General features: G+C 52.7%; 9 protein-coding genes across 9 annotated transcripts; 4 read left to right on the top strand and 5 right to left on the bottom strand.

Annotated features, from left to right (window-relative positions):
- Window positions 1-172: 172 nt before the first annotated feature.
- BO72DRAFT_489399 (MIF4G domain-containing protein) lies at window positions 173-3107 on the top strand. The gene is made up of 2 exons (XM_040948089.1): window positions 173-1608; window positions 1676-3107. The coding sequence occupies exons 1-2, from the start codon at window positions 201-203 to the stop codon at window positions 2914-2916; spliced, it is 2649 nt and encodes an 882-aa protein (XP_040796872.1). The 5' UTR covers window positions 173-200; the 3' UTR covers window positions 2917-3107.
- On the bottom strand, window positions 3088-4644 carry BO72DRAFT_531492 (uncharacterized protein). Its single transcript, XM_040950372.1, has 2 exons — window positions 4590-4644; window positions 3088-4532 (listed from the first exon to the last, which is right to left on the bottom strand). Exons 1-2 carry the CDS (start codon window positions 4602-4604, stop codon window positions 3093-3095), a joined length of 1455 nt encoding a protein of 484 aa, XP_040796871.1. The 5' UTR covers window positions 4605-4644; the 3' UTR covers window positions 3088-3092.
- A 779-nt stretch (window positions 4645-5423) lies between these two features.
- BO72DRAFT_462566 (uncharacterized protein) lies at window positions 5424-7530 on the top strand (the record flags this gene model as incomplete). The annotated part of the gene is made up of 3 exons (XM_040946568.1): window positions 5424-5680; window positions 5731-7361; window positions 7397-7530. 3 exons carry the CDS (start codon window positions 5424-5426, stop codon window positions 7528-7530), a joined length of 2022 nt encoding a protein of 673 aa, XP_040796870.1.
- A 613-nt stretch (window positions 7531-8143) lies between these two features.
- Window positions 8144-10367, bottom strand: BO72DRAFT_489396 (uncharacterized protein; the record flags this gene model as incomplete). The annotated part of the gene is made up of 4 exons (XM_040948088.1): window positions 8144-8651; window positions 8722-9423; window positions 9495-10240; window positions 10325-10367. The coding sequence occupies 4 exons, from the start codon at window positions 10365-10367 to the stop codon at window positions 8151-8153; spliced, it is 1992 nt and encodes a 663-aa protein (XP_040796869.1). The 3' UTR covers window positions 8144-8150.
- A 348-nt stretch (window positions 10368-10715) lies between these two features.
- Window positions 10716-12426, bottom strand: BO72DRAFT_438584 (NAD(P)/FAD-dependent oxidoreductase). The gene is made up of 2 exons (XM_040943386.1): window positions 12065-12426; window positions 10716-12009 (listed from the first exon to the last, which is right to left on the bottom strand). The coding sequence occupies exons 1-2, from the start codon at window positions 12255-12257 to the stop codon at window positions 10865-10867; spliced, it is 1338 nt and encodes a 445-aa protein (XP_040796868.1). The 5' UTR covers window positions 12258-12426; the 3' UTR covers window positions 10716-10864.
- A 774-nt stretch (window positions 12427-13200) lies between these two features.
- BO72DRAFT_519539 (putative MFS transporter) lies at window positions 13201-15453 on the top strand (the record flags this gene model as incomplete). The annotated part of the gene is made up of 6 exons (XM_040949699.1): window positions 13201-13347; window positions 13408-13770; window positions 13818-13973; window positions 14028-14485; window positions 14539-14797; window positions 14928-15453. The coding sequence occupies 6 exons, from the start codon at window positions 13201-13203 to the stop codon at window positions 15165-15167; spliced, it is 1623 nt and encodes a 540-aa protein (XP_040796867.1). The 3' UTR covers window positions 15168-15453.
- BO72DRAFT_255064 (peptidyl-prolyl cis-trans isomerase D) lies at window positions 15452-17331 on the bottom strand. Its single transcript, XM_040940074.1, has 5 exons — window positions 17194-17331; window positions 17046-17113; window positions 16937-16946; window positions 16790-16876; window positions 15452-16680 (listed from the first exon to the last, which is right to left on the bottom strand). The coding sequence occupies exons 1-5, from the start codon at window positions 17207-17209 to the stop codon at window positions 15740-15742; spliced, it is 1122 nt and encodes a 373-aa protein (XP_040796866.1). The 5' UTR covers window positions 17210-17331; the 3' UTR covers window positions 15452-15739.
- A 515-nt stretch (window positions 17332-17846) lies between these two features.
- On the bottom strand, window positions 17847-19143 carry BO72DRAFT_452229 (D-aminoacyl-tRNA deacylase). The gene is made up of 7 exons (XM_040945681.1): window positions 19072-19143; window positions 18955-18999; window positions 18808-18877; window positions 18569-18747; window positions 18458-18500; window positions 18159-18385; window positions 17847-18079 (listed from the first exon to the last, which is right to left on the bottom strand). Exons 3-7 carry the CDS (start codon window positions 18812-18814, stop codon window positions 17960-17962), a joined length of 576 nt encoding a protein of 191 aa, XP_040796865.1. The 5' UTR covers window positions 18815-18877; window positions 18955-18999; window positions 19072-19143; the 3' UTR covers window positions 17847-17959.
- A 393-nt stretch (window positions 19144-19536) lies between these two features.
- Window positions 19537-21645, top strand: BO72DRAFT_462560 (CCR4-NOT transcription complex, subunit 3; the record flags this gene model as incomplete). The annotated part of the gene is made up of 3 exons (XM_040946567.1): window positions 19537-19791; window positions 19864-21494; window positions 21585-21645. The coding sequence occupies 3 exons, from the start codon at window positions 19537-19539 to the stop codon at window positions 21643-21645; spliced, it is 1947 nt and encodes a 648-aa protein (XP_040796864.1).
- Between the last annotated feature and the right edge of the window lie 638 nt (window positions 21646-22283).

Below are 22283 nucleotides of genomic sequence, written 5' to 3'. Positions count from 1 at the left end.
CTATGCTCTAATCAATGAACCCTATGGCCAGACGATCTCGACTCAGCGAGTTGAGTGGGGAGAGGAGAGGAGCTCCGCAACCTCATCCCACCGCCTTTCATGGTTTCCGCCTCCGCGGACTTTTTTGGAACGGCATTATTTTCGCAGAAGACCAAAAAAAAGTTCACTGCATCAACATTTTCCACCCCCAGAAAAACAAAATGCCACGTCCTAGGCATAATACAACTTCATTACCTCGCAATCTCCGAGAGGAGCTGGGGATCCGCGATACCTACGGTGAGCGGAAGCGCAACGGCCCTGGCGCGAGGAAAGATCGTCGGAAAGAGGAACGGCAGTCGAAGAAACAGCGGGGAGGGCAGAAGAGGGGTCCTCAGCGGCCTTACGGGGGTTATGATGACGATGACGACGACGACGAGGATGGATTTGGTGGATTTGATGACGACAATGATGCGGGAGATTCGGACGACAACGACGATGTTGCGGCGACCATGGCCAAGTTGAAGCAGAAGAAGGAGGCTGCTAAGGCTGCTGCGCCCGAGAAGCCGAAGAAAAATTTGCAGACGACCGACAACGATGCTGAGGCGGTGGCTGCCTCGCGTCCGATCTCGAAGACAGTCAAAGCGAAGTTGGACGAGGATGATGCGGAAATTGCTGCGTTGGAGAAGAAGTTGGGTCTCAAGAAGGGCAAGAAGCTTCCCAAGGCTTTTGAGGAAGATGGTTTGGGTGATCTCCTCGGCGATCTGGATGAGGGCTCCGATGATGAGAATCGCAAGCGCAAGCGAGAGGCCGACGACTGGTTGCGCAACAAGCGGAGAAAGGCCCAGGGTTTGCCGGTTGATGACGACGTTGAGTCGGATGACGATGACAGCGAGATGGGTAGTGAGGATGGGTTGGATGGATTGGAGGGTTTTGACGAAGACGACGACTCCCTTGGAGACTTTGATGAGGATGAGGACTTGGAGGAGGATGAGGATGAGGAAGATGAGGATATGGATGGCATGGATCTCGACGAGGATGAAGAGGAAGAGGAACCCGTTCCTAAGAAGAAGGAAAACCCATACGTTGCTCCGGTTCAAGAGCCCAGTGGGAATCAACCACAAAAGTACATTCCTCCCTCGCTTCGCGCTAAGGCTTCCTCCGAGTCCGAGAGTCTTGTACGTCTTCGGAGACAAGCGCAAGGACACCTGAACAAGTTGTCCGAAGCCAACATGATCTCAATCCTGGCGGAGTTCGAGAAGCTATACCGTGATTATCCCCGTGGAGAAGTCACCTCGACCCTCATCACACTCTTGTTCGGACTGATTTGCGAACGATCCGCTCTGTCGGATACCTTCATCATCCTGCATGCGGGCTTCATTGCTGCCGTCTACAAGGTGATGGGTATGGATTTTGGCGCGGAGATTGTGCAAAAGATTGTCGAAACCTTCGATGCTCGTGGAGACGAAAGAGGGTCGTTCTCAGGGAAGGAGACAATCAACCTGATCTCCCTTCTTTCCCAGCTGTACAATTTCCACGTCATCTCAAGCACGTTGATGTTTGACTACATCCGGATCTTCCTCCAGGACATTACAGAGGAAAACACCGAGCTTCTCCTCAAGATCATCCGAAGTACGTATCTACTACCCTCCTGCAAGCTCATTCACACACCATACATAGTACTAACGACGAACCACAGACTCTGGTCCTCAGCTCCGCCAAGATGACCCCTCCTCCCTCAAGGATATTGTGCTCCTTATTCAACCCGCCGTAGCGAAAGCCGGCGAGGCGTCCCTCTCCGTCCGCACCAAATTCATGATCGACACGATCACCGACCTGAAGAACAACCGCCTGAAAGCCGGCGCCGGCTCGACCATCTCGTCCGAACACCTCACGAAGATGCGCAAGATCCTCGGCGCGCTCAACAACACGCGGGTCATCCGCGCCTCGGAACCCATCAGCATCTCGCGGGAGGACATCCACAACTCGGCCAAGAAGGGGAAATGGTGGCTCGTGGGCGCCAGCTGGCGCGAGGACCCGCTTGAGTCCGCGCGCCAGGAACTCTCGAGCCTGCCCGCCGGCGCGGACCAGCAGCACGCCCTACCCGACGACGACGACGACAGCGACAAAGAACCCGACTGGGTCAACATTGCCAAAGCCCACCGGATGAACACGGACGTGCGCCGCTCGATCTTCGTGGCCATAATGTCCGCCACGGACTACCAGGACGCCCACGTGCGCTTGCTCAAACTCCGGCTCAAGCGCGCCCAGGAGTTCGAGATCCCCCGCGTGCTGACCCACTGCGCCATGGAGGAGGCCGCGCACAACCCCTACTACACGCTGATCGCCCGCCGGCTGTGCGGCGAGATGGGCCGCCGCATTAAAGTCTCCTTCATGTACACCCTGTGGAACATCTTCAAGCGCATGGGCGAGAACGGCGACCTGCACGACGACTCCGACTCCGACGGCGGCTTCGGCGACGACGAGGACGAGAGCAACAAGCTCGGAATGAAGTCCATCGTCAACCTGGCCAAGATGTACGCCTCCCTGGTGGTGGACGGGACCTTGAACTTGGGGATCTTGAAGATCCTGAACTTCGCCTACCTGCAGCCCAAGAGCAAGACGTTTGTGGAGCTGCTGCTCATCAGCGTGATGCAGCAGTCGCAGCAACAGAACAGGAAGAAGAAGCGAGGGAGCAAGAAGAGCAAGAAAGGCGAGGAGGACGGCGATGAGGAGCGCGATGAAAAGGCCCTCATGGAGATCTTCTTGCGTGTCAAGGAGACGCCGCAGATCGCCAAGGGGCTGATCTTCTTCCTGCGCAAGGTCGTCGCGAAGACGGATATCGTGCCCTCGGGCAAGGATTTGAAGTTGGTGAAGTGGGGGTGCACCGTTGCGGTCGATGCGCTCAAAATTGTGGTGAAAGATACCGGTGCCGATTAAGTCAACGGCTATGCATGAGTTTTTAGCTGGATTTTGGTTGCATCTGGCGTTGCAAGGTGTGGCGTTTTGTTGGGATAGGGCCAAAAGCAAGTGTGTATAGACACGTTATTTCAGACATCATCGTTGCGATGAGGTGGTTGTTATTATCTCATGCTCATACATGTAGGGTATCTAATTTATGCACTATCTTGACCGTCTACATCGGAGACCAGCTCCCATTCCAGCACCACGGTCCACTTCCCTGATGCTTGCAAAGCAGTATTTCCAGAGGGGTTATCTCCAATTTCCTCTCCTATGTCACTCCCCCCCAGATCGATATCCCAGGTCAACCCTCGAGAAATCCCGATGGCAATTCCTGGGCGAAGCTCAGGCATTGTTGAGGTGACACGTCGCCGGGACTGTATCTCCGTCTCAGATTGAGACCGGGGCGCCCCAATGAGAAGCAGTTTCCTGAGCCGTGGATCTATTTCTGTCCCTGCCTCATCACCAAAAGCATCGGTCTCATGCCCGCACACAAACGCAAGAGGACCGCAGCTCGGAAGAGCAGACTGATGCACACTCTCGATCCGAACCACGGTCGAATTGTACCGCGGTTCCCTCCCGGGGGTATCCGCTCCTGTGCGCCAGGCCACACCCGTCTGTCGCTGCTGGTAGTGTCGTGTGCCCGTTTCCAGAACCCAGCTGCGCACTTCAGCAGCCATCCCATCAGGGAGATAAGCATGGGCGGGACCGCGAACACGTCCGCGTCGACGCAGCGCACGCGAAGATGGCGAAAACGGGGTCGGGAGGGCAGCGAGCTCGTCGTCCATGTGCGATGGGGACGGTGAGCGAGGTAGCACGAAGGCTGGTGGTTTACGTCGTTGAGACGACGATGGTGGCTCTTGCGTCGATGCAGAGACCCATGGTTTGCTACTTGATTGGGCTTGGGTGCTTGGAGGGAGGTGAGATGTTGGAAAGAGGAAACGTCGGGGATTGGTTGTGGATGGAGGGTTGATGCTTGCCGGCGCTGTGGGTCGAGGTGTAGCTGTGGCTGCCGGGGTACGATGTGAAGGAGCTGGAGTGGCTTGCGTCTGCATCGAAGACTGTTTGGGGGCAACTGGAGTTGGGGACTGGGATTGAGGCGTTGGGGACGCGGGATGATCTTGTGACGATGACACGATCTGATCTGTGTCTGATCGTGTGGCTACTGGTTGGGATGAGGGAGCATCGTCGTTCACTGAGATTCGACGCCGCTTCTTCCGCTCTTGAATGGCTGCGAAGAGATCTTCAAATTCAGAATCTTCATCTACTGGTGGCACAGGGGAGCTGCTCTGCGTTTGCCCGTCATCGAAGATGATTTCTCCCGAACGTATGTGTGGCGTATCATCTTGCTGGTGGTCTTCCGCATCGTCTGAATCTTCGATGATTTCTTTCCGGCGAGACGTGGAAATCGCACCCCTATCGCGCCTCAAAAAGCGGGCAGTTGGGACCGGAGTGCTCTGGGGTCCGTCGTCTTCGGTGGAGAATGCATCCTGAGTTGCCTGCTGCGATGCGGGGGTTCTCTGTGAGACGAAGAATCGAGGGGTCGAGGCGAACTGTGGCCCTCCACTCGATCGCGAGGATGCGCGAAAGGGTGTCTAGTGGTACGTCAGCTGTTTAAAAGGCTGCTAGAGTTCGACGGAGGCAGTACATACAGCTACAGGACGCATTGAAGCAGGCGAAAGTGGAAACACAACATCGTTGGAATTGATGAGGAGAACGCGTAGAAAAAGGCAATTGGAGATCGACCGCGTCGAATCAATATAGCCAGATTGAGCAGGCGGTCAGGGCTACTAGCTAGGTGCGGGGTGGTTTCCCCAGCTATACTCCGTAGTTACATCAGTCCTTCTCATACTCGTCGATGCCTGCATTCAGTCTACCTTCTTTATCCATCAATTTCACCTACACTCATCTTTGTCACTCATCAAGCCTATCACTCTTGGTACTAATACGAGTCAGCAAGAGACTGCTTTCTCGCTTCTTTCGCAACAAGCGTATGAGGCATTTCTGGCAGCCAATCATTCACGCAAAGAAACCCCGCATATGATCCGTACTCCTGCCTACAGTCGAGAGCCATTGCAGTCAGTATGTGAAAAATCATGGCTAGCAGGGGCCAACTCCAGCCACATGCACGCCGCACAATGCCCTCTTGAATTATTCGAGACATTCCTTATGACCTGGTCTTCATAGTCACGAAGTTCAGCTTCCGCTCATCTTCAGCCCGCCAAAGATGGATATAGAGTTCAGCAAATTGCATTAGCTGGTTTAGCCGCTCTTGCACAGCATAGCATTTTTGCTTTTGGTGGCAAGATGTTCAGCTGCAGTCTCATCCAGCCTTTGCAGTTGTGACTTCATAGTACAATCATCGTCTTTTTTTTAGGGTGCATATATAGTGCCCCCCCGGACCACAATTCTTGCTTTTAGCCCCTCATCGTCCATCTTCTGCTTAGAATTCTGACAGTTTAAACAACGCTCAACCACTTATTACAATGTCGGGCCAACCAGAAGGAGTGGTCTGGTTTACCAAAAAGCTTTTCTCTGTTTGGTGGGACTCAATGCTACATATTAGCGATGAGGATCGTATGAAAGAGCTCAAGCGAGAAGGGGAGGACTTTTATAGGTTTCTTTGGGTTGACATCACAGTCAACGCGAAAGTCGAAGACAAAGACAAGCCAAAGAAGAAGCACCCGCGCACTGAATTTGCTGTCGGAGGGGCGACGGCAAGCTACGACAAAATCTCAGCTCTGTATGGCAGGGATGCTAGCAATCCAACTCGAATTGTGACCTTGCATCAAGATGGAAATATGTTCGCGCAGCCGGAACAGGCATATTTGGTACACTTCCCCATGCCGACTCCCGAGGAGCGATTCCTGTGGCTGGACCTCACCTATGCAATTCGTGGGTATACCTCCCACAGTGTTGGAACTGCCCGTGGCCGTACGAAGATTTGGTCCAGCTGACCCGACTGGATTTCAAACATCGATTTGTTCAGATTCCGTTCGCCATCCCGTACAACTCAAAGCTTTATCCCCAGCCGGAAAGAGATCTTTTGCCGGAGCAAATTGACAGAGCTGGGCTCGAGATCATGCCGGAAAAGACCATCGTGGACAACGTACTGCATCCGATCTTGCAAACACGAACCCGGTTCACGAAGAAGATACTTGGTGAGAAGGCGACTAATTCGGATGGGGAGCCTTCTCACGAGGCTCTTTTCCAAGGCTCAGACGCAGAAACAAAACGAGCCAAGGACGATCTCCGCAAATGGCTGGATAGCTGCAAAAGCAAAGGTCCACAAGATCAATTGGCCAAGGCCAGAGACCTCGATGCATTAGCCAAGAAGTACAATGTTGATCGCAATCCTAAATACTATCGTGCGGAGGTCGACCAAGAAGATCTCAGCAAAAGCCCCAGCGGCACATTCCAGGAATCTCTGAAAAAATGGATGTTGGATTTCTGGGCTGAAAACCGGCCACATCTCTTTAGAACTCAGAAACATGCAGCCTCCGCCGCGCTAGTCGCAGAGAAATGGTCGCAGGAGATAGCTGAAAAGCCTGAGTTCAAAAATCTTACTGTTCAAAGTCTTTTGGAACAAAGAGACACTGGAGAACGTGAGAGATTAGTCAAGGCGCTCTTCGACGCGATCAATGCCGGGCCCACGGGTTGGAAGGTCATTCCCAAGCCCAAACTCAGTCCTGTGGATTCTTTCAGTGCTGCCATCACAGAGATGAGAGCTTTCTTGAAACTTGACTTTGGGGACGTCTTCGAATTCAACCTGGGAAAATGGGTGCTGAAAATGGCAGACTGGAATCAGTTTGGTAAATGGATATACCCAGACTGCCCGGTGCAGCCCAAAGACGACGAGTTGGTTGGTCTGCCAAAGTACACCCCATGGCCTTGGTATCAGCGACGGACATTGCTCTCCTCTCCTGGCGGTCAGCCTGATAGTATTGTGACCGGCCACATTGACTTCACCACGAACCCTACCTTTGGCCTGGGTCTTGCCCATGCGGACGTGACGCTCCGACTGGACGTTACTGAATTGATGTGCATTCTGCCTATGCCAGGGGAGGTATACACCCGTCAAGGGGAAGAAGAAGTTGGGTACCAGAATGTCTCTGCAAAAGGCGAGAAAGGACGACCAATTGACTTTTACAGTCGTGACCTTGTTCTCGCCTTTCCCGCTAGGGAGGTGAAGACCAGCTCTGCGACAAAGGACATGACACCAGGTCATGGAGTTATCACTTACAATGGCAAGAATTTCCCTGATATCATCAAGCGCGAGTACGGCTTGGTCATGAACTACAATATCACCGAGTCGACCCCATGGGAGAAACAACTTGCGCTTTTCATGTTTCAGATCCTGGCCGTCGCAGCGGATGCTATTCCCGTCGTGGGACCTCTCGTTTCATTTATCATCTACATGGGAGGTAATTCGATCATCGATACTGCATGGATCTCGCAGTACGAGAACTCGAGCCCGCCAGTGTTTGCGTTGCTGTATTCTCAGAGAAGTCATGTGGCGAAGTACAAGACGAAGGTAGCGCCGAAGTTCAATTTCAAATTGACCCTCTGAGCGCGGCTACAGGCACAAATTGAAATATCATTGTGGCCGGATATAGCTGGACTTGGCCACTGACTATCTATTCATGGTTGGGGAAATAATATGTGTGTATATATGAAGCGCAAATCAGCGCGCAGAGTTCAATTGGTTTAGGGTTGTGGAGCTCCACCCAGCGATGTAGCCTCCAACCACCTCAAGCTTACAAGGGGAATTACATATGACTGGGCTCGGAAAATATAACGTTTGCAGAAGGTGATTGCAATTTAAAGGTAGACTTGATCGAGATTCTAAAGAAACTGCAGCGCGGCATGGTCCCCTCGTTCGCAGTGAGCAAATAGAGTCTATTGCTCTATTTGAACTATACTAAAGAAGCGCATGGCGATGTGACCGCATGACCCAAGTCTCTCGGAGAAAAAGAGAAAGAAATGGTTTCCCTGCTTCTCGATGCATAGATGCGGACATGCGTTCTTTCATTTTTCACAGCGCCAAACGGTGCTACCTTACATTCTCGAACACATATGAGTCATTGGATAACATCAGGGGTTGGAGCTTACCTTGGCTATGTTTGAAGACCATGATTCGTGGGAAATTGGTTGGAAGAGGAGCTACGGGTGAAAAGAGAGTCGATTCCATTCAAAAGGTAACTTGCTGCTTTTCATTCCGACACACGAGAAATCATTCGCAAGGAAAGCCACTCCATCTCCAACGGGATGCCCCGATAGGAATATTCATCTCCCAGAAACCGAATATCCTTGGCCCCGGATTTTAGCAGAATATCTTCCCACAGATCCTCCCACCGCATGAAGTAGGCTGTGTCCCCATGCGCATTGCCCTCAAAACACATTCCAACCACATACCCGTCCCGGTCGAACACCATCGATCCTGAGTCCCCCCAAAGCATCACACCGTTGTACGAGTTGTACGAGTTGTACATAGAATGTACATAATGAGCCAATGGCTCTCCTCTTGCTTCCGAGTTACTGGCAGTAGTATGGGTGATCCACGCTGTGCGCAGTCCGTTGTATCTCCCTTCCGTTTTGGCCGTGGAATGCCCTATCGTCCATAGAGATTGCCCGGGTTGGAGCCGCTTCTCCAAATACCAAACTCCCACAACTTCGGATACTGGGTCCAGAAAGTCCTCCGAGGAACATGGGGACTGCAAAAAAGAGGCGAAAGTGCTTAGCAGAGATGCGATTATCAGGGGCTAGGATGGGATGGTAGTTTACCTTGTTCTCGCCCAGACGTCGGTCTGCGCGCATGCCGACAAGGGCCCAGTCTAGGAAGACCGACGGTGAACTGACTTCTGAGGAGGAGGGCTCCTGTTGTCGTGCTTTCAGGCCGGACGCGGCGACCACAGTGCCGAACTCGTAGTTCTTGTTATCTTGATACTTCCGGATTTGGGCGCGTTCTGCTCTAATCTTAGTAAGGGTGTTGTTTAGATATGTCCAGAGCTTTAGATCCCCAGGGGCGGACACAGGCTCGTTCTGCGCTTGCGCGGCTTGAAAACGTTCGCAGCGCATTTCATCCTCATAATCTCGTGCGAGATCATCGAGGTTGTCCATGTTCATTGTGATTTCATACAAGCCTGGGCTATCAACCAGGAGGAGTCTAGCCGCTGTGGCGTCTCGGAACGGTACGCCATATGTCTTCCACTCGTCAAAAGCCGGGGTGTTCTCTCCCTTCTGAGCACAGGACTCGACATGTGCATCGGTAGGCAGGACACAGCGCGCGGATGTCAGCGCGTACGGCATCCACTCATCTGTATCCGGATCCTGGAGCTCCACCCAGCAGCCCAGGGTCCCCTGCGCTTCGGGTGAGTGGCCTGAGGCTAGACTATCCCCCATCTCACAGGGTTTATCCTCTTTGAAGCCGTGTGTAAGGGACTTAGGAAGGCCATGCAGGTCCAGAGGTGGTCGGCTTGCCGAGTCCTGGCGGATAAGCACCCCAACTGAATCAAGACCAAATGATTCCAGAACGGTAACAATCTGTTCCGAACCACTTTCCAATCCACGGATGCCGTCGGATCCACCCCCAGCAAGACAGTGGGTGCAGAGCCCGAAATCGAGGACGTCGCCCCAGCGCGACAGCAGCTAATATGAAGGACTCCCGTCAGAAGGATCGTCCGGAGAATTGCTTCTAACACAGCCTCCCACTGCGGAAAGATGGCGTCCTCTACAGTGCACGACTGCATCCGGAGGCGGTTCTTTGCGCAGAACAAGATATCACATATCTCGACCGCGACGTTATACTCATTGGTGGCGGATCCTTCTAATTCTGGGAGGTAGTGGTACACTGCCCAGGCCGCCCGCGTCGCTCGTGCAGCCCAGCCGGGGTCGTTGGGCTTCCTTTTCACTGTGATCTTCACGGTTGGTACGCTCGGCTTGTCTTGTTCGAATAAACCGCGCTGCTTCCAAAAGAGTACATTGTCGATCATCCCCAGGTCATTCTCTTTGCAGATTTCCAAAGCCTTTAGTGCCAAGTCGAGGTTCCTTGTATGGAGAGGATGGTCTGGACTGATCAAATTGCGGTAATAGTCTGGTTCAAACAACGATGGGACGCCCACGCGGAGATCTTCTTCGATACGGTGGTTGTCTGAGGTCGTGTTGGGGCTCTCATCTCTGGATGACCGGTTGTTTCGTCTGGCCCGGATGCGCTGGCCGGACGAGGACAGGAAGAATCCTGACGCGTAGCTGAGTTCGTGTGCGGTGACTGGCACTACCTGAGGTCCACCTGCCAATGATATGGCTAGTAAAGAGTTAGCAGATGCGACTTCTCTAGATCGAGAGATCAAGAGAGTGAAAGAGTGGGGAGGAGGCAAGATACGCATACCTCTCCTGTCTTCTTCCTCTGCAGAATCCACCCCTCGCAACATGCTGGTAGAACTCTGTAGGTGTGCAATAATTGAGGTTATTTGTTGGTTAGGGAAGCTCTGGGAAGAATGAGCAGGGTTGGATTATATTGTGTGCATTTCTTTCTTCATTTCGGTACCTCATCCAGTGAGTCATGGGTGTCATCATATTGACTGTATCCTTCTGGCACTGCGCCATGCGAATCGGTGAAGTAATTCCAGCATAATAGAACAAGCTCATTATGATCGAAGGATTGGCGCTGCAAACGGTTTTGAGTGGTTGTGATGAATTATTCTTTCTCTTTGGCTGAAATACGAAGGCTTGTGGAGTTGACTCTTGGTAGAATCCAAAGTCTTTCCTATTGAAGGAATAGAGGCCGGTGCTCGATCCTAATGTAAATACTATGCTACACATGAAGTTGGAAAATGCACATATCTCATTACCACTTAGTTTGTCATACTATTCCCCTACCTACATAAGTATGACGGTAGATGAAGACGCAGGTTGCACTTCGATTTCCCTATAGCCGGCTTTTCTCGCTAATCTTGGTCCAGGCACTCTCCTTGACCTTCTGGAAGTCCATGATTGCGTCCGGGCCACCAAAACGATTCTGGGTCGCTTTCCAGTCCCTGTCAACGGCCGTCTCTGGTCTCCAGCGGACAACATCTCTCAATTCCTTCTGGAGATGACCTTCCAGAGCGTCCGCGATAAATCCTCCAATTGAAGGCATCTGCATCGCGCCGTTACCGGATGCTCCTACAGCAACGACCAACGAAGGATGCTTGGGATGCCGATCAATCAAGAAGGCACGATCTGGCGTATCAGCATCCCAGCAGATACGAGCAAAGGAAAGCGGTCGGTCTGCAAGCTGCGGCATTGTGTCCCGGAGAAAGTCCCTAGCACGAGCCTCGGCTTCTAGCGGAATCTGGTGTGCTGGAAATGGGATACTCCTGATGTCACCATTTCGCTTAGGATCAGGAACAAAGTTGCAATAGCCAGGATGCTCATCGCAGATCTTCAACTCATGCTTATCCTCATCGGGCTCCATGAAGAAGCCCTTAGCAATGTTGAACAGCACGGGTAGATTCTTGTAAAGTTTGGCCTCTTCAGGAGTCATCTTGATATGGCACAAAGTCCAGGCTGTAGGACGCAGCTGCTTCTCAAAGTCCAGAAGCCGGTCACTGCCCGCACCAGCCGACAAAATGGTGCGGTCCGCGCGATGAACCACGCCATCGGATGTTTTTGCTCCCACAACATCGCCATTCTTGAAGACTAGAGCCACAACATTTCCTTGCGGGGACCCGGTAAGAAATTTGGCTCCCAAGCGCTTGGCTTCCGTGTAGGCGGATACCATGGCTTTTTGGGCGTGGATCCATCCCGCGTTGGATTTGTTGAGCCAGCCCTGCCAGCCGGGGAACTTGCCAGTCAAGACTCCTGCCGGCATTGTCTTGCGAAAGTCCTCTGCCGTTTCCAGCTTCACAAAGTCACCCATCGAAGGTTCAATTTCTGTCTCGCGAATGTGTTCGATCAACGCAGGGGTGTGACCCGATACAACCACGCCGGTTTCATGGAAATATGGCTTGAAAACGGGATCTGTTTTCCAGCCTTTCAAGGCAGCACGGGTGCAGGTAGCAAAAGCAATGCTGCGGGGATCCGTATCAGATTCTAGTCACTTATCAGTCAGTTCCTCTTTGGTTCGCCGAGTCTCAAGGATACTTACCCTTCGGCTCTCGATGTTCCATGATTTTGTTGATATCATTCCCAGCTGCAATCGCAGAGGGAACGGTATAGGGATCTAGCACCGTGACATTCTTGTAGCCACGACGGACCAAGTGCAAAGCCGTTGAGCATCCCCAGACACCCGCACCTACAATGAGGATGGTGGAATCATGACTTAAATCCGAGGGGGCCATGATGCTGAGAGTTGTGTACTGGATGTAGCGGGCAAGTGGAGAAGGGCTTGCTCTGGTACGGAAAGGAACAGATCAAGAGAGCATCGGCCAAGACGAGAGTATTTGAAGGGAAGGCTTCATCATGCCATGTCCATCTGTTCATCGCGGAATTGAACCGAGGGGGATGAAGTATGAGGCAAAGTGGAAGAAGCATGGCAGGGAATCAGCGATCGAGCAGCCAAAAGGCGGGGTTCCCAATGCAGTTTAGCCCACCGGTTGGACCTTCCTCGCTTCTGAGCATATCGACGACTCCTTCTACTCAGTATACTCAGTATACTCAGTATTCACCTTACACTCCTAACCGTCCTCTTCTCCACACATCCACTACAGTGATAAGGTTGTCTCGTGGCGGATGCTATCAGTCGCGTGCAGTGTCCAGACCTGCTTTAGTTGGTGGATCTGGCGGCTTCTCCGCATCTTCCTCTCCTTGCCCTTCTTGGCAGATGCCATCAGTCTCGACCCCGTTGCGATAACACCCGTCGTTTGGAGCTTCCTCGACAAGTATACTTATCTTTGTTCCATTCATTCTGCCTCAATGGCTCTAGGGAAAGGGTCTCACTCCACCTCTCTTATCACGAGGCACTGCGTTCACGATGTCGCTAGAGTTTGGCCATTGTCGGCTTCGTGATTGCAGTGGCGGACAAACCAAGGTCAAAGATCGTCTTGCCTTGCCTTATCGTTCATCACCTATCATCACCTACCATGGCATTATGCTCGGTTATTCTCATCCAATCGGATGAACAAATGGACCTTGATAGAGCGGAATATTGACGCCTCCCTGGGCCTGAGGATGCTCTTTGGCTCCAGTCAAACCGCGCTGGTGCTGTAGAGATGCATTTAAAAGAGCGGCCACTTCCCCTCCCGGTCTCCTGTCTTTGTCCTGTCTGCCATACATCAAGACATCATGACTCGCTCTGAGGATATACAAACAGACGTACCGGGAACGGTCTACCTCGTCGACGCAGGGGGAAACCTGAGCGACGCTGCCCATGCTGGCAGTCAGGATATCATACTGATTCCCCAGCCGACTTCGTCAGTTGCCGATCCTTTGGTATGTGGGAGAAAGTTAATTAGCTGGCCTCTATTCTCAAGACTGACTGTTCCCTGTTAGAACTGGCCCAGGTACAAGAAATACTGGACGCTCTTTCTGATTTCTGCCTACGCATGCTTGAACTCCTTTGGCGAGAACAATTGGGGAGCAGCATGGACAACAATCTCGGAGGATACCGGTGTGAGCTTGAGTAATATGAACGGTGGCTCTGCTCTCAACTATCTCATGCTCGGCTTTTTCAACATAATTTGGATCCCCACAGCCATGAAATTTGGGCGAAAAATTGTTTACATCCTCAGTTTGGTCTTCGTACTTGCTAGTGGAATCTGGGGCGGTGTTTTCAGTGGTGTTGCACAGTACTACATCATGATGACTGTCAATGGTATCGGTACCGCAGCCTACCAAGCCCTAATTCAGCTAACGGTACGTCACCTCTATAGACCCTCTCTGTGGGTACTAATGGTTCATAGATCTTTGATGTCTTCTTCTCCCATCAACGTGGCCGAATGCTCGCTATCTATATCTTCTTCCAGCAGCTTGGTTCCATCATTGGCTTGATTTGTGGTGGTTATATCTCCGATGGCATTGGCTGGAGATGGAGCCAGCCCATTGTGGCAGGAGCATGCGTAAGTTCTTGTGCTATCAACACAGAGCATGGCCGAAGTTAATTGAGTTTTAAGGCTTGCTTGATTCTTCTCTTCATCTTCACTTTTGATGACACCATGTTCCCGAGATACCGGTTCTCAGGCGATACATCGTCTGAGGACTCGAAGGTCGACCCCACCACTACACTGCCCATGGGCGACAAGGACCAGAAGATGGAGGCCCCTATATCCGTCGTAGCCAGCCATAGTGCAGGGCAGATCGCAATGCCCCCACGGACCTACCGCCAAAAGATTGCTTTAGTGCACTATTTCAAAGACGACCATACAACCTGGTTCCAGTACTTCCGCCGTCCATTCTTCCTCTTCGCCTTTCCCAACATCCTCCTGGCAGGTATTCAATTTGCCCTAGGCTGCACCGCCGGGATTGTCTCCTTCAACACCATCTCCGAGATCATGACCGAGCCGCCATACAACTGGAGCGCTGGTCCCGCCGGGCTGATCTTCCTAGCTGCCCTCGTCGGCAACTTCATTGGGTACGGCGCCTTATCCAGTGCAATCCAACATTCAAGCTAACCACAAACTTCAGAATGGGAATCGGTTCGCTGTCTGACTGGCTTGTCATCTTCCTCGCCCGCCGCAACAGGGGGTACAAGGAACCCGAAATGCGTCTCTGGGCCTACGGACTCCCCATCATCCTCGCCGCCGTCGGCTACTTTCTCTATGGCTGGGGCGCCACCGAGGGTGCCCACTGGATGACCATTGCCGTCGGTCTCTGCTGCATGATCGCACAGCAGGTCTCTGCCACGAGTATCGCGACTGCGTACGCAATGGAATGCTTCGATCAGGTTAGGCGCATGTCCCCTGGCTATACTGAAACCCCTGCACCCCTTCCTTCTCTTGCCGATGCTCTTCTTCCGCTTTCCCTTCCTCTTGTATCTTAGGTCGGACTATCTAACCCTACAAACCATATACTAGATATCCGGAGAACTAGTCATCATTCTAGCCTGCTGCTCCTCCATCATCAACTTCGTCATTTCCTTCACGGTACAGGACTTCATTGACGGGACAAACTACGGCTGGACCTTTACCTTCTACGGCATTTTGGTCGTACTGTCCATGCTGATGGGCGTGCCGATGCTGATCTGGGGCAAGAGTTGGCGCCGCAAGTGCAAGCCACGATATGAGCAGTTCCTCGCCGAAAAGGATCTCCATTGAGCTGTCAGCCCGGGCGACTCCGGACGGCAAGCAAGCTTGCTACGTGCTCGTACATCCTCTTCTTATGATTCATGATTGCTATACCTGTTTCCTCGTCTACTTGCTTGCTCCGTCGCTATGGTTTTTGGTCCATTGGGCACAAACGAATCACTGGCCTTCAATGCAAGACAAACATGCACTGCACAAATAATCTATTCCGCCTGAAAATACCAGTATCCTCATTCTCTCCTACACTATCAGGATATGTCTAGTTGGAAGATAGAATTGTCTCTGCGTGATGGGAACGCAAGGGCTGTTGAATACCCATGCTGCTCCGTAGGCAAATATGGAAGCATCAACGAGGCTTATGCATGCGTGAAAGCCACGAGCTACTGACTTCGCGGGGCCGACATTGAGGAGGAATGTGTTTGCACACACGCGGCGATTGCGAGATTTGGGAGTGGGGACGGAACCATTAGACTAAGTGGGTGAGATGGGAAGGTAGATTGCGTCACTTTTCTGGAAGTGCAAGTAGCAGAAGTAATGCTAAATCATGAATTCATGAATCATGACGGACGGGCACGTCTCGTCTCTCACGAGAAGAATTTCTGAGCGGCAGCGCGCTCCTTAGCCACGCGATCCTTAAGAGCCTTCTTCACCTTGGCGATTTCGTTGGTAATACCAGCATCGCCGGGGGCCAGACGATCGGCCTCTTGGAGGTCCTTCAGGGCCTCGTCCTCCTCCTTCAGGCCGCTCAGGGCAACGGCACGGCGGTAATACGCCTTGGCCTTATCGGCATCCTTGGCCTCGGCGGCAGCAGCCACATCGAGGGCGTAAGTAGCCCAAGTCTGAGCGTTCTTGAATTGGCCGAGCTTGTTCGCCAGGAGGGAAGAGTTGGAGTGGAGGGTGAAGCGGAGAGCCTTCATCTGGGGGCCAAGCTCCTTAGGGTCCTGCTCGTCGGGCTCGGGGAACTCGTTGAGGTAGCGCAAACCCTTCTGGTACTTTTCGAGACCAAGGGCGATGTTGCCGCTCTTAAAGGCGGCGTTTCCGAAGTTCTTCAACTCAGCGGCGATCTTGTAGCACACCGGAGCACTCAGCTGCTCGCCCTGGTGGTCATCGGGGAAATCCTCGTAGGGGTCGCCAGTTGCATCAGGGGTCTGCTTGTCGGCATCCTCGTAGTCTTGGCCGGTGAGCTCGCCGCAGTCGACAATGGTGACGTCCGTGGTGGGCTTGTCTGCCTGGGTAGACATGTTCTCGATCTTGCGAACAACGCTCTTTCCGTTGATTACCTCGCCGAAGACGACGTGCTTGCCGTCAAGGTGAGGAGTGGGGACAGTGGTGATGAAGAACTGACTGCCGTTGGTGCCGGGGCCGGAGTTGGCCATGGAGAGGAGGAAAGGCCGGTCATGCTTGAGGTCGAAGTTCTCGTCGGGGAACTTCTCGCCGTAGATGGATTCGCCGCCAGTGCCGTTGAATGCAGTGAAGTCACCACCCTGGATCATGAACTGCTTGATCACACGGTGGAAGATGGAACCTGGTCAAGTCATGGGTGGTTAGTTTTGGCTTGCGAGGACCAATGTCGGAGCGGACGGGAAGTGGGAAGGAGAAAAAAATTATGGGACCGGAAATGGTCAAAATCGTACCCTTGAAGCTCAATGGCTTGCCCTGCTTGCCCACGCCCTTTTCGCCTGTGGAGAGTGCACGGAAGTTCTCTGCGGTCTTGGGAACAACTATTGTCTGGTCAGAGTGTGCCCGGAAAAAGGGTCGTGGAGCTTAGGTTGGTACTATACCATCGTTGAACTGCGCGGGCGGGGTAGGTTAGCAAGGCTCTCACTCCAAGATCGGCGACCTCGGCATAGGAAAGGAAATGTCCGCTAATAAAACGAAAGAACTACTGACCAGCTCGAGAGCAATGCGACCGGCCTTCTGTTCACCGATCTGAATGTCAAAGAAGACACGGGGGCGGCCTGTAGGAGCGCAATGGGTCAGTTACCGGAGCTTCGAGGCTGGATCCCCGCGGCGGGGAAGAAGGGAAGTCGGAACACACGCTGAGACTCAGCCATGGTGCTGGATGATGGCTATGTGTGGAGAGTGAATGGACAAGATAGGTGGGAAAGCGGAAAAGGTGGCTGTGAATTGGCACAGGAAAGAGAAGAAGAAGAAGAAGAAGAAGAAGTAGAATGTATAAGGAGAAGTCAGACAATGGGTAAGTGGATAAAATGACTGAATGACAGACAGACAGACAGACAGAGTACCAGTAAATGAGGAGAAAGGAAGGAAAGTCAAGAGGAGAAAGAAAGTCCAGGACTAAAGAGGTAAGAAGTGGGCTGGGCCGGGGCCCTCTGCTTGCGATGCTTCAAGAAGCTTCCATCGTTTCCAGTTCTCTTTGGCGCCTACCGGGAATCTCTGCCACTGGACGTACTGTACATACAGTAAGTTAACTTCATCTTTTCTTTTCTGTTCTTTTCCTTTGCTTCCCCCTTCCCCCTCCCCCAATCCCGTTACATTCCACCTGTCTCCGTCTTGATTGATGGATAGATGAGGGGAAAACGTACACTAGTTAGCGATCGATCGCGGTCTGATAGGAGTGGATCTACGCTCCTACTGCTACTGTTCGTACCGAGCAAGGCAATCTGGGGAATTCTATGCTTCTGGAATCTAAACGCCCTCCCTTCCCACCCACCCCATTTCCCCCTTCCCCCCAAATCTATTTATGGGTATGTCTATAAGGAACTTTTTATATACACCTGAACCGACCTGAATCTCGAGGGATCATTCTTTTTCGTAATTTCATCGTGACGCCCTTCCATCAATCAATCCAATAACTCCGCGGGTATCTTGAACTCGAAAGTCTGAGGCCGCGTTTCTTGCGGCTCGGCCTCCTTCTCCTTCTTCTCCTTCTTGGGTAGTTGGGTGTTGATCTCGATCGTGACCTATATCAGCCGCAAAGAACCATAAGCGTCAGCCCAGAATCATCAGTGAAGGAAGCAGGAAGAGAAGCGAGAGCTTTACCACCGCATCTTCACTGCGGTAATCTACACCCACCGGCCCGTCGTTTTTGAGCTCGACCTCCATCATCGCCTGGAAGATGCCATTCTTCACCCGCTCAGGCTTGTAGCTGTTGCTCAGTTTTTGGTAAAAGTAGTCGTAGAGTTTGCGCGCAGTCTCCACATCGGCTGCGGCGTGGAAGTCCGGCTTGCTTCCCTTCTTCAACTCGCCATAGAGGGTAAATTGTGACACTGGATGGGAGAGGGCAGGGGTGTCAGCGAAGCGCATCCCAAAAGACGATCGGTGGAGGGATATGACTGTACCGCAAAGCACTTCTCCATCGATATCTTGGACGTTCTTCTTCCACTAGATTTGCAATGCGCCGCGTTAGATGTGTGCTGCAGGCAACCGAGAGATCGCGAGCCTCGTCTCACCGGTTTCTCATTCTCATCGGACCAAAGCTTGGCTTTCAATATTCGGCCAACCATCGTATCGGCATCTTTTTCCGTGTCCTCTTTGCCTACACCGGCAAGCACAAGCAGCCCCTGGCCGATCGACGACACAAGTTGTCCGTCGACGGTGACCGAGGCGGACTTGACTCGTTGAAGTACCGCTGTGCAAGGCATCAGTCAGGGCTATTTTATTTCGCAGGCATTTCTCATAGATTGCGCACCCTTCATATTGCAATGCGCCAAGTAATAGTAATCAAGAAAATGGTCGTGGCAGTTCAGCGATGGGGAAGTCTGCGAGGGTTTATGGAACTGCTTGTCAATATCGGCCTTATTGCGGCAAGCGGGTAGCTGCAACCGGCGGCGCATACTACTACTCACTGTCACTGGACAACAATTGACTGCTAAGTAAAATGCTGGAAATTATGTCAGCGCACTCCTGTACAGTGGTCCAATACTAAGGGAAATGGGCAAATTCAGCCTCCTACCTCAAATCTTGCCAACCTGAAGACAAAAAAAGAAGTTGTTGTAGATTTCACCAACGCACACCATGGATCATGTATGACGGAGGAGAAGATGATGAACAGTAAGATTAAAGAGTTGCCCGCTCGCCGCCCCCGGGATCGGTAATGCCCATCCCCCCGTGACCGCCTACTGCTTCGGGCATTATCCCAGCTTCGAAGAGACCAGGACCAAAGTATCAGGAGATTGACACTCCTTCACTGTGTCCCTAGAAACAATCACGCCCCCCGCGTTCTTTTGTCAACAAAGAGCTGTGCCGGCAGTAACTTGCCCCCACGCGCTAGACCATTCGATATTCTCTTCAATCCGCCCTGCGACCTTCCCTCCCGTTCATCCCATCCGTTCCTCGGCCCTTCCGAGTCTCACATCACCCACGTCAATTTTCGTCGAGTCCCTTCCCCTCTCTTGTTCATGTGGAAACGGTCGCCGCTATGACGTCCCGAAAAACGCAGCAGGAGATTGACAAGACCTTCAAGAAGGTCGCCGAAGGCATCGTCACATTCGAGGGCATCTACGAGAAGATCCGCTCGACGACGAATCACACCCAGCGGGATAAGCTCGAGGAAAACCTGAAGCGCGAGATCAAGAAGCTCCAACGGTATCGAGATCAGATCAAGTCGTGGGCGTCTGGAAATGAGGTGAAAGATAAGGGTCCGCTGCTCGAGCAGCGCAGAGCCATCGAGACCGTGCGCATCCCTCCGCCCTTCAATGCCTTGGCGAGGAGGGCAGCTTGTTTTGCTGACTATAGGAGCTTCTAGTGTATGGAGCAGTTCAAGGCCGTCGAGAAGGAGATGAAGACGAAAGCATACTCCAAGGAGGGCCTGTCGGCAGCGTCGAGATTGGATCCCAAGGAGAAGGAGAAGGTGGAGACATGCGACTTCCTATCGAGCATGGTCGACGAGCTACAACAACGGATCGAGGCTATGGAGGCAGAAGAGGAGACGTTACATATGCAGATGAAGAAGGGGAAGAAGGACGTGGCCAAGACGAATCGGTTATCGGATATTTCGCGGATCACGGAGCGTCATAAGTGGCATGTCAACAAGTTGGAACTGCTGTTACGGTCGCTGCAGAACGGCAACGTCGAGACGCAACAAGTCCTGGATCTCAAGGAGAGTATCAAGTACTATGTGGAAGACGGGCACAACTTGGACTACTCGGGCGAGGACGAGACCCTATACGATGATCTGAACATGGACAATGAGGCGGAGATGCAGTTCGGCATCGCGGGCGACAACGACCGTGTATCATCGCAAGATACCCAGTCGGTGCAAGAAGAGGAACCGGAGGTTGTCAAGCCGAAAGCGAAGCCCGATACCTCGGGACCCCGACGACCTTCCGCGCAGATGAAGTCCCCTCTTCCCGTGCTGGCCACCCTCCATCCCGCAACGTCGACAAGTGCCACCTCGGGCATGAAGCCCGCCCCGCCTCCAACGCGCCTGCCAGGAGAGACCCTCAAGTACGCCTCTGCGGCGGCTGCAGCTGCTGCCAGCGACAAGAACGGCGTGGGCATCGCGCCTCTGCCGCCACCGCCAGGAGCCAGCCCCGCTTTCCCCCACGCCGTACCTGCATCCAAACCCTCCACCTCCACAACCGCCTCCCCCAGCATCGCTCCCGCACAACCCGCGGTGAAGTCCTCGACAGGCGTCACGATAGCGGGCGAGGAGTCGAGTAGTGGCAGCCGGTCCAAGACCCCTGCTGCGAGTCCGCACGTGGCCAGCGCAAGCACGTCGACGCGAGGCGTGCCGCAGACCCCCGCTATGGAGAAGGTTGAGGCCTCGGGTAGCGGCAACAGCACTAGCAACAACATCACCACCACCACCACCACCACCACCACCAGCAACAAATCCCGACCCACGACGACGGCGAACACCACCAACGGCGAGTCAAGCGGCAAGGAGGAATCGTCGCGCGAGAGCGAGGAATCCATCTATCACCTCCCGCCGGGCCTGCAGGATCTGATCCAGTCATTCGAAGTGACCAAGAGCCGTGCCGCGGCCAGTGCGACCAACCCGTCCCCATCGGTGCAGCGGTTGCTGGCGGCCTCCCTGGCCAATTGCCCCGAGCCAGCCGACGCGGAGAAACCCCGTCACTACAAGCCGCAGAACCCGTACAACACGCCCCTCTACTACCCCCAGGAACCTCTCCCGATCTTCGACGACCCGCGTCTGTACGAAACCGGTCGCATCGACACGGATACGCTGTTCTATCTGTTCTACTACCGCCAGGGCTCGTACCAGCAGTACCTGGCCGCCAAGGCGCTGAAAAACCAGAGCTGGCGGTTCCACAAGCAATACCAGACCTGGTTCCAGCGCCACGAAGAACCCAAAACCATCACCGAGGAGTTCGAACAGGGAACGTATCGTTTCTTCGACTACGAGAGCACCTGGTATGTTTCTTCCCCGCTTCTTCCCTTTTGCTCACTCTTCTTGGAAGTAAGCCGGTCCAACACGAGAGTAAACTAACTTCGGGACCACAGGATGAACCGTCGTAAAGCGGATTTCAAGTTCGTCTACAAGTACCTTGAGGACGAACTATAAACCACCCCTTCCTCCACAACCATCAGCACGCGAACCACAATAATTCGAGGGCAGACTTACGAGATGTTGTTTGTGTACATGTGTTGAAATGTTCTATTTGCTCCCTCTATGATTTCACCACTGTAGATGAAGAAACACAAAACAGAGAGAAATCATAAGGAACAAAAAAACAAAGACTTTTATTTCCTTGCTCATTCTGACAGCCGCCCATCCGGTTGCAGGAGGTACTGTACTGTGCCTCGAAGTGATTAAATCTGTCTCTTGTTTCTGATCTTATCTGTGATCTGTGTGGGATTTTTTTTCTTTTCTTTCTGTTTTCTGCTGGGTCTGCTCTTGTTTTTCTTTCTCTCTTCGAAAGCATGCAAAGGGAACGAAGTCTTACGACATAAGGGGACACAAACTGGGAGTTTCTGTGCTGTTTTATTCCTTGAACATGAATGGGGCTGCCGGGCAAATAAAATCACTGCAAAGAAAGGAGAAAGAAGAAACCTTTTCTTTTTTGGTATGTTTGTTTGTTGAGATCCCTCTCTCGACCTTGGTGCATTAAAGGGTTACTGTTGTTGCTTTTGGAAGATGATCTTGTCTTGATCTGAAATGAACACCATTTGGAATGGACACACATAAGCATCTCCCTCCCA

The sequence above is a fragment of the Aspergillus fijiensis genome, assembly GCF_003184825.1.
Source record: "Aspergillus fijiensis CBS 313.89 unplaced genomic scaffold BO72scaffold_67, whole genome shotgun sequence".
NCBI classification, from domain to species: domain Eukaryota; kingdom Fungi; phylum Ascomycota; class Eurotiomycetes; order Eurotiales; family Aspergillaceae; genus Aspergillus; species Aspergillus fijiensis.
The sequence above is the reverse complement of the archived record's forward strand: the minus strand, read 5'-3'. Positions and strand labels throughout refer to the sequence as shown.